Source organism: Carlito syrichta, unplaced genomic scaffold (assembly GCF_000164805.1).
Source record: "Carlito syrichta isolate Samal-C Ts95f unplaced genomic scaffold, Tarsius_syrichta-2.0.1 Scaffold309703, whole genome shotgun sequence".
NCBI lineage: Eukaryota > Metazoa > Chordata > Mammalia > Primates > Tarsiidae > Carlito > Carlito syrichta.
Window position 1 is genome coordinate 121,017 of NW_007253799.1, and position 11,022 is coordinate 132,038.

Sequence of the window (11,022 nt, forward strand, 5' to 3'; positions counted from 1 at the left end):
ACTGAGAAATTCCAAAACATTCATCTCAAGCCTAGAGCGTTTACCCAAGTTCTCCTACTCCTTGTACCCAACTGCTTTTTCCACTTTTCCAGACATCATAAATTCAACATGTCAGAACTAAACTATCAACTTCACCCCAAATTTACTATTATTTCTATAATCCCTATTCTCAGCAAATAGTATCATTACCTACTCAACTTCCCAAGTCAGAAATGTAGGTGTGATCCTAACATCTCTCTCAATCTCCACATCCAATCAATCACTAAGATCTTTAGCGTCCTTCAACTTATCTCATAAATCCACCAACTTTTACTCATTCTCATAACTACCAATAGTGAAGATCAATAATTGGGAGTGATCCCTTGAAAATAAATTAGTTCTTTCAGGGTACAATTTAAGTAGGTTTATAAGCCCACTCTAGTACACAGGCTTAACTCTTCCAAAAATAAGTGATTAAGGGCAACCCCCTCCAATCCCTTTCCACTGTGGGAGCTTTTCTGTCCTTTCAATAAATCCTGCTTTCTCAAAAAATAAATAAATAAAATAAGTGATTAGGCCAGGCACAGTGGCTCAAGCCTGTAATCCCAGCACTTTGGGAGGCCTAGGTGAGAGGATTGCCTGAGTCCACAGGTTCAACATCAGCCTGGGCAACCTGGCAAGACCTCATCTCTACGATAAATCAAAAAATTAGCCAGGCGTGGTAGCAAGTGCCTGTAGTTCCAACTACTTGGAAGGCTGAGGCCAAAGGATCACCTGAGCCCAGCAGGTTGACACTGGGGTGATCATGAGTATGCCACTGCACTCCAGCCTGGGTGATAGAGTGAGACTCCAACTCAAAAAAAAAGTTATTAATTTACTTCATATGTATTATTGACAGTTATATTTTCACACCGTGTCATTCAGTAATAGCTACCATTTCAAACAAGCTATGGTTTCACAAAGTTATGATTTTTCTTTTTTAATTAAAGAAATTTTTTTGAGATAGGGTCTTGCTGTTTTGCCCAGGAAGGAGTGCAGTGGCTATTCACAGGCAAGTTCATTGTGCACTATAGCCTCAAACTCTCAGCTTTAAGTGATCCTCTTGCCTCAGCCTCCTGAGTAGCTGGGACTACAGGTGTATGCCACAGGGCCCAGCTCTTCCTATCCATTCTTAAGCAGACTACACATTTAGACCACAAATTCTGTACTTTCAAAACTTAATCCTCCCATCCAGTCCTAAAGCCCTACTTGAACTTTCAATGACAACTGAGAGGCATAAGAGAAATTATACTCATCACCAAACAAAAAAAGAGTATGAATTTAATATAATAGAGACCTAAATTTTGTCAACAATTTATATATTAACAAATATTTTAGAAATGCACTATTACAGCATATAACAGATCATCTTTTCCAAGTACAAATAGTTTTGATTATAAATAAACTTTATCTTTTTCTAAAATATTTGGCTGCAAAACTCTTGATTCTTCACCCTCATGCCCAAAACCTGCTCCTCTAGCTACCTCTGCCATCTCAGTTAAATAGCACCACCCAACTAATGAAGCAAAAACCTTGGAACCATCCTTGATGACCTTCTTTCTCTCACATCCCACATTATATTCATCAGGTAAATCCTACTCTACCTTCAGAATATATCCCAAATCTGACCACTTCTCATCTATTCCTCTAAATTACCCTTATGTCTCATCTGGACTTATAAAACAGTCTCCTAAATGTTCTGCTTGCTTCTACTCTTCTACAACCTATTCTCTCAAATCATGTCATCTAATGGCTAAAAAGCCTCTAAAAACTTATTAGACATTTAAAATAAAAACCAAAGTCCTTCTACCAACATCCACAAGGCCCTAATGACTCAATCTCTAAGCTACTTCTCTGATCTCATCTTTTTTTTTCCCCCTGCGTCAGGGTCTTACACCCAGATTGGAGTGCAGTGGCACCATCACAGCTAACCGCAGCCTCAACCTCCTGGGATCAGGTGATCCTTATGCCTCAGTCTCCCACATAGCTGGGACTACAAGCACATGCCACCATACATGGTTAATTTTTGAATTTTCTGTAAAGATTAGATCTCACTATATTTTCCAGGCTAGTTTCAAACTCTTGGGTTCAAGGAATGCTCCCATCTTAGCCTCTCAAAGTGCTAGAATTACAGGCATGAGCCACTGAGCCCTGCCTTCTGACCTCATCTTTCTGTTAAAATCTAACTCTACTACTTCACTCCAGCCACAATGATCTCCTGGCTGATCTTTAAACATGCCAGACATAATCCAGTCTTATTTTATCTACCATGTTTTCTCCTTATATATAATTTGCTCCTTCATATTATTTGGGATTCTGCTCAAGTGCTACCTTATCAGAGAGACCTATCCTAACACCTCATCACTTGGATTCCTTTCTTTCCTGTACTTTAAATAGCATGTATTATTTGCTGGTATAATAGTATATACTTGTTAGTCAATCACCTGTCTTCCCCTCTGAAACATAAGCTTCATAATGAGAGATTTCACCTCTTTTGTTAGCACTGTATCCCCAACATCTAGAATAGTACCTAACAGAAAACATTCAATACACATTTTTAAAATAATAAGTAAAACTCAAGACCACATGACTGTAGTAACAAAAGCAATCAATTTTTAACCTATGACATACCATCATATTCTTTTTGAATAAACTTTTCCAAGCCAATTAAAATTTGCTCCCTGTTGTGTTGCTCAGAGAAAGGTGGTGATAACTCATCTAGGTTAAAAAAAAAAAAAAAGAAGAAGAAAAAAGGAAAAAGAAAAGTAAGGAAAACAGAATCTGAAAAAATATTCAAGTTTTTACCCTAAAACTTTTACTTACAATTTCTTCAATATTTGTTGACTTCTCTGAATTTTAAAACCATAAATGTTGCTAGGGAAAGGGCAGGGAATAGCAGAAAAATAATTTTTAAGATCTATGTATATTTCATATGATCATTTTCCCTGTGAGATATCTACAAATATATTTACTTCTTCACTCTCCCCCATATCAATGCTTATTTTTCCCTTCTGTTAAAACTGTATTATGTTTCTATACTAGTCATTCTAATCTAACAGTTCCCTCTAATGCCTCTAATTCATACCTTCCCTATAAATTGCTTTGTCTAGCCACAGCCTTCAATCACCTCTCCTTAGTTCCATTTCTTTCACTCTGCAAAATTTGTGCCACAATTTAGCAACTGATTTTATATTGCTCTTTCCATTTTCTAGTTATTACATTTATATTCATCTTAGTTTTCCAAAGAAGGCCATTTATTCCTTAAGAACACCTTTTTTCCCTATCTCAAGATTCCTCCTCAATAGTCAATACAATAATTTATTAATAATTTCCTGTAATGAATTAAACTAATATTTAGCTTTTAAAAAACAAATGTAGTTTTATCAGTGGTTACAGAGGAGGGGGAAATTGGATAAATGAAATGCAGGGGATTTATTTTCAGGTGCTGAAACTATTCTGTATGATTCTCTAATGGTGAATATAGACTTTGCAGCATAAAGAGTGATTATGCAAATTCTTAAAAATCATCTAGGAGGTCAAGGGATCCCAAGATGTAATGCAGAGTTTGAGAAAAGAATCTAACTGTATTACAAATGTATGAAAAAATTCAAAGGAGTAGGGGGGAACATGCTGACCTAAGAAAATTTGAAAATGAGTAGAATCTGTCAAAAGGATTGACATGTAAGCACTATACTCTAGTTAATAAAGTTGTTTCCTACAGAAGTATGTGCTAACGGTTCTAATGCTGCTATACATATGTACTGAAATGAAACAAATAAATTGAGGGGAACCAGGTTTCTCACTGTTGGAGTTGAAGTTCACAGATAAGCATGGCTAGAATGTGCCATGAGATAATAAATTAGAGTTGGAGACATCAATATGAAATCATGTTTGGCTTAATATAGATAAGACAGTCACACAGAAATATTTACAGATAAGTATATATACATGGGTTAATATACACACATATATCTTCTTGCTCTGAAAGGATCTCAAAGCAATGACACCCCAGTAATATCAAGCACACCTAGCATTTAGATCTTGGTTTTTAATATCATTCTCCAATTAAAATTCCCAGTAAAGGGAACTAGGGATCCTTGGAGAAATGCCTGATTCTAGGACCAGGACAGAAAATATACATGATGAGCCTAGAGAATCTTGTAGTGCCAGAAAGTAAGGAAGTACTAAAAATCACACAAACACACTGATGGATATATGTTAAAAAGATCCAGAAGGCAACTGAAAGAGTTCCCAGTGGCCAAGTCTGGAATAATTTGAGCAACAAAAGAAACGTGTATTCAATTATAGCCCAAAGTGCAAAATATTCATGAGTCCACATTGAGATAAATGACTGAATAGGACAGTAGCGTTGCTCATGCTTGTAATTCCAGCACTTTGGAAGGTTAAGGTGGGAGGGTCACTTGAAGCCAGGAGTTCGAGACTATCCTGGGCAACATAATGAGATCTTGTCTCTAATTTTTTAAAAAAGAAAGAAATGACTGAATAAATAAAAACAAATGTAGTGGATTGTACCTTAATAAAAGTGCTAAACAAAATGTGCCCTGATCCAACCATTAAACTCCTAAGTATTTACCCAAGAGAAATAAAAGCTTATGTCAATACCCAGACCCACAGATGAATGTGCATGACAGTTTTTTTTGGAATAGCCAAAATTTTGAAATGAGCCAAATATTCATTAACAGGTGACTGGATAAACAACTGTGCTATAGCTATACAATGAAATACTACTCAACAAGAAGGAACTAGCCATTTATATACTCTACAACATGGATGAATCGCTATCATGCTGTGTGAAAAGAGCCAGACCAAAATAAGAGTGTATTCTGCATAATTACATTTATAGAGAACTCTAGAAAATGCAAACTAATCTACAGTCTCAAAAGGAGATAAGTGATTGCCTGGTGGGAGGTAAGGACGGGAAGGGAGGGACGGAAGGATTATGACAGAGCGCTAAATGTTATGACATCAAAAATTTTATCTGAACACAGAAAGCAATTCATAAATATTTGCTGAGTAAAGGTGTATCTCAGGTGCTCCATAAATGTTTGCTAAATACAGGCATGCAAGGCTTTCTCCAATATATCTTTATAGATTTAGCTCTCTCTATGCCTTCCTTATACCCTAATCAAGGGCAATCATTCCCCCAAATTATACACTCTTATGTTTTTACACATAATCTTTTATGTTTAAAAAATGCAATTCAAGATCCATCTCAAGATCCACATCATTAATCCTGATCTCTCTGATCCACCCCCATTAAAACTGTGTCCTACACTGCATTTTGTTTACCACTACTATAGAATGTAACACATTCTGCTGTCAATTACAGTAATTTGCATACAAGTCTTATACATTCATCTAGAGCAGTGTTGTCCAAGTACATTGCAATGATGAAAATGTTCTCTATCTAGCCTATTGCAGTAGACACTAGCCACATGTAGCTATTGAGTACTTCAGATATGTCTAACATAACTAAGGAACTTAATTTTAATTATATGTAATTCTAATTGATTTTAATTTAACAGCCACATATAGTTAGTAGCTACCACATCAGACAGTTCAGATCTTTAGTCTAAGCTCCTTAAAAGCAATATATATGAACTTTGTATTAACCACAGTGCCCTGCACATAGTAGTCATTTAGTAAACATCTGTGCATGGTCTTCAAACTATTCAAAAACCTCTACCAAAACAATATGCAAGTAAACTGTTTTTAAATTAGAAAATAAATATTCAATATCTCAGAAACTATCTAGTCCCAGTAACTGTACTAATATGAGACTTACCAAAACATCTTTTACATACTAAATCAAGTATTTCCCGAAATCGGTTTGTCATTGGTGGTAGAGGCTTTAGATCAATTTTCCTGAAATCCTCTGGGCAATCATTTTTTGAATGGCCATCCTTTTTGCAGATGCTGCATACTATCGTTGGCGGCTATACAAAGGTAAAAAAAAAACTAATAATCTAATAAACTTTTAAGGGATTGAATCACTTAGAAAGTGACTCCGTTATGAATCTTTTACTCAGTTCTGATACCCTGTGCTTTCAGGAGGTAATAAAAAAAAGTTAATAAAATGCAGTGTTAGATTAAAAACCTTTGAGTCCCTTTTTCTTCCCACCCTAAAATAATGTCAAGGATTAAATTTAACTGAAGATTTAAGATACAGAAAATATCAGGAGATGCAAAATATATGGGTTAATTCAAACAGCTTGATCAGCTTCCAAAGGAAAATATATGCATTATGTTTTTAACTTGCTGGGATCTAACAAAGTAGGTTATAAAGAAATTTTAAGCTGCACCTTTCATCTCACTCCAAACATTCTCTATCTACAGAATCAAAGAACCCTCACTTATCTAGTTGGTTCAACATATTACATTAGTACTCAAGAGACCAAACTGTAGACTGAACTCTAAAAAAGTAGCTTCATACAAAGAATAACTCTTATTCAATAGCCACAAAATAAATTTTAAACCTAATACTAGTATTTTAAATGTATTCCGATGGGCCACTAGACAAGTGGTTAAAGTAGTAAAAAATTATGCTAACAAGTTGAAAACAACACATATAGTTAAGAAAGACCACTAACTACTCTTCTCTTTATTGTACTATGCCTTAATCCTAGTTAGTGTCTTCCTCTGGTGTTAGCTTGAGTATTTACATAGCCAGGAACTCTGATGCAAATTATATACAGAATCCTCTATTTGTGGAATTGCTACAATGTGAGCTAATTAACAGTACTACAGAAATTTCTATCAGCTGTTCAAAGTTTTTTTCAAAAATGACATATTTAGGCAGAAAATGCTAAAAAAAAGTTGTAAATAGTAGAAATAAAAATTGGAGAAACAGTAGTTTCCTTAAGTTTCCAGGGGAAAAAAGAGCACAAAACTATACAACAGAGTTACATAATTAACTTTTTCTAAAAATCTGCCATTTATTTGATACTTTCAATACTCCATTATGCCCTAAGTACTGCAACCTCTAGATAAAATGCAACAAATATAAACTTACACAGAATGAAGAAATACTGCTTACTGGGAGGGGGAAATGGGAAGGTGTTGGTCAAAGGGTACAAAGTTTCATTTATGTAAGTAAGTTCTGGAGATCTACTGTTCAACCTAAAGTCTCTACTTAACATTACTATTACATTCTTAAAATTGTTAAGGGGTAGATCTTAAGTGCTCTAACCACAAAAGGAAAAAAAGAGGGGGACTTTTAGAGATTATTAATAAGCTTATGACATTGATAGTGATGATGATTTCCCAGGTATATACCTATCCCCAAACACATCAAGTTGTATGCATTAAATATCTACAGCTTTCTGAATGCCAATCATACCCCAACAGACCAGATTAAAAAAAAAAAAAAAAGAAAGAAAGAAATACTGCTTAGTAATTAGGTTAAAAATCTTAAAGCTTCCAGCCTCAGCAAAATAGCAAGATCTGTCGCAAAAATAAGAACAGAAAAATTAGCCAGGTCTATACTCCCAGGTACTCAGGAGGCTGAGGCTGGAGAAGGAGCTACTGGCTGCAGTGAGCTATAGTCATATCATTGCATGGCATTCCAGTCTGGACAACAAGAGTAAGATCCTGTCTGAAAAAAAAAAAAAAAAAAAAATCTTAAAGCATGTCAACTAGTAATTATTGATAAAACGATAAACCTGGATAATTTTCTAGTTTTTAAAAATATTCTACTAGGTTTACATATAATCTGTGTAATCCTTTTGTCATATGGATAATGATAACAATATTTCAGTTATGTGCCCTGCACTTGAAGCAATGTGACTTAGCTAAAACTTTTAAGATAATAAAAGTTACTGTTAATTTTCTGTACATTGGGGTATTTTCTATGATTTAAAGAGTTAACATTCAGAGTATTCTACTTTAAAAGTAGGAAAGTTAGGACTCATATAATTTAAACAAAATAAGTAAAAAATCAGAGAAGTTTAGCAGCAGAGACAGAATCTGGACTCTTCTTTTTTTGGGAGGGACTCCTAATCTTAGTTTTTCTTGACTACCTTTAGAATGCTTATACTCTTCCACCAACCCCAAAAAAATCTTCAAAAGGGAATACTATTAGAATTTACAAACTTTGTATTCTTTTTGGAAGAAAAATAATTACTTGTATAAAAAACAGGCAAAATTGAAAATATATGCTTCCTTTGCTAAATTGATTTTCATAAAATATCAGGTAAATCCATCCATACACGAGAAAGTGAAGGAAATCAAATAGTAATAGAGCACTGAAACCTTTTGGTGTTTTATAACATGATTTAAAGGCAACTATAGGAAAAATGCAAAAAGTAAAAGACAAATATATACCAAAATATCACTCCAAAACAATAGTCACCACCATATAAGCTTTTTTTACATTTCTAAAACTAAAAACTATAAACACAAAGTCATACAAAAACCATAAAATCTTACACATTGTTTACAAACTGAATCCTACCTTGCCAGAGGTTAAAATAAACTTATCAAATACATAATACAATTCCTGGGTGGAGAAGTTATCGTCATCATTAAGGTCATCTTCTGTAGCTTTGCAGTTGCAAGAGGTAGCAGATATGCTGGTGCACACAATCTGATGTGAACTCTCTGTTTCTAAATTTGACCTGCAGTCTGTTCCAGTAGATTCATCTGGGTCAGGGGCCTTAGATAAATCAATGCAAGTACATTGGCTGAGCTCCTTTTTTAAACAAGCTTCTGAAGGCGCTAAATTATCTTGCTTCCTAACTGATTTTGGCTCTAAATCACTGCCTTCACTGGTTGAAAGAGATGAAGATTCCTGTCCATGGTCAGCCAAATCTAGTTCATTTACCAACAAATTGCCATTGTCAATACTACATCTCTGTGATGTACATTCCATTTCATCATATTTATCAGGTTGATCTCTTTCAGCATTTATTTTTTCTGTGCTTTCCCCAAGCAGACTGCAACAGTTGGTTGCCACAGTGTTAGACTTCACTGGTTTCTTACTGCTTATTTTCCCCTTCTCTCTTTTCTTGAAGTCCACTGTAGACTTATTATTTTCACCCTTCTTCTGAGGACAGGCAAAATACCGATAAGCTGCCCTGAATCTCTCCACAACATATTCATAAACAAGCTGGCTGTTTAAGCTTCGTGCAACATTCCTCTTGACTGAAAATGGATCTAGTAAAAAAGAAAATGGTCAGTCGCTAAGACTCTACTAACAAACTACATTTCCAAGCTCACACAAATATATCTTAACTGCTAGACTGTCAGCAAAGTACATTTTCCCAAGGTTTTTCTTGAATCTAGGGTCCCAATAAAAGTTCCTGAAAACTGAGTAGGGAAAATACAATAGCAACATGTTTTCCCTTATTTCTCCCATAAAACACAAAGCTAAAATAAAGAGAGAGAAAAAACTAACAATAAGGTAATTAATAAGAGGATGGCTGAAAAGACAAACCCAGTAAATAGTTTCCATGATGAAATTGCTGTAAAAAGAAGCTACACCAATATGCCACCCTATACACTGTCATTGCATTCAAACTCCAGAATTCATTGATAATTTTCATCTCTTGTCATAGTATTCTTTAATATCATATGCTCTTTGCAGTTTAAACAAATAAAACCTAAAACTCCCAAAACGTCAACTAAAAAAATACTGAAATTAAGATTTAACCAAGGAGGGGCATACCTCATCAACAAGCATACCTGCATAATCAACGTTTGTATACCTAACCCTGAATTGTACCCCACATCTTTATAATAAAAAAACTTCAAAAAAAGATTTAACCATGGTGAGATCTGAACACAAAAGAAAAAAGAGAAGTAGAAAGAATAAAGAAACCTAAAAAAGTAAAAATTAAACAAAAATTTAAATTTTGATCTAGTCTAAAAAGGCTAGCTGAAAAGTCTTGCATAAACTGCATCCTTATTATTAATATATAACAGACTTTGAGCAGTGGAAAAAGCATCTCGATAGGTGTATTGCATCCAACAGGGAGCACTTTGAAAGCGACTGAAGTTTAACCATACAAGAATAAATACACAATTTTTTATAAGTAAATTCTGTTTCCTGGGGTCCCTCCTTATATATACTTGGAGAAGTTTCTGAGCTCACTATTTTGTTCCATTGGTCTGTTCATCCCAGGAGCACGGTGTTGAATTCCCGCAGCCTCAGAGTGGGTTTCAATATCTGGTGAGTCAAGTTCCCTTTCACTCCCATTTCCTATTTCTCCTTCCAAAGCCATCTTGACAGTTTCTGCAGATTGATTGAATTCAGATGATCCAATTTAAAAACAAAGATTTCATGTAGTTTTAAAAGAAATAACACACAAAGTCAAACTGAGGACCTTGTTGGGATTCTGATTGGGAAAGAACCCATCGATCAATCCTTGAAGGTTTGGCCAACAGTCCTCTTCTGGAAGAACATTTTTCTTCTGGTAGTCAGGACTTGATTCAGGTTCTTTGAGCTTCGAGAAATCCTGTGCTTTTCTTATTCAGCTCATTTCTAAGTATTTCATGGTTAGCTCATGCAGATGAGGACATTAGAAGGTGGCAGCCCTGGAAAAAGCAGAGCAAAACCAATGCCACACAACCACAAAGTATCTAGAAAGCGCTTACTCTGGGGGCAGAGGGGGGCTGGGTGGGGAGATGGGGGTGGGGTTGGCTGCACTAGGTTTCAAGCCTGGCTCGCAGAAGTTTCTGGAACCGGGCTCAGCTCTAAGATGTTCTTTCAGACTCCCTTCTAGCTCAGACTTGCTGTTATACTACAGCAAGTAGTAGTATACTGGGGTATCAGGAAGCTTCTGGAGCTTGCCAGGTTGAAAGGGGCATGAGGGGTGGGTTCTCACCTGTGCCCTCCTCTTCACTATCTTCTTGCAGGTTTAAGACTCTTGGGGCCCTTTAAGACTGACAGTGCAAGCCGGGCTCGGTGGCTCAGCCTGTAATCCGGCGCTTTGGGAGGCTGAGGTGAGCGGATTGCCTGAGCCCACGGGTTCGAGACCCGCCTGG

The 11,022-nt window shown here is 35.7% G+C and overlaps 1 protein-coding gene across 7 annotated transcripts in view; it reads right to left on the bottom strand.

Annotated features, from left to right (window-relative positions):
- ZCCHC11 (zinc finger CCHC-type containing 11) overlaps window positions 1-11,022 on the bottom strand; it is a 143,580-nt gene that overhangs the window by 41,685 nt on the left and 90,873 nt on the right. For all 7 annotated transcript variants that reach the window (XM_021717348.1, XM_008067552.1, XM_008067556.1 and 4 more), the window contains 3 exons: window positions 8,492-9,192; window positions 5,825-5,975; window positions 2,650-2,736 (listed from right to left, as the gene is read on the bottom strand). In XM_021717348.1, coding sequence (XP_021573023.1) covers window positions 2,650-2,736; window positions 5,825-5,975; window positions 8,492-9,192 — 939 coding nt within the window. The remainder of the gene's footprint in view (window positions 1-2,649; window positions 2,737-5,824; window positions 5,976-8,491; window positions 9,193-11,022) is intronic.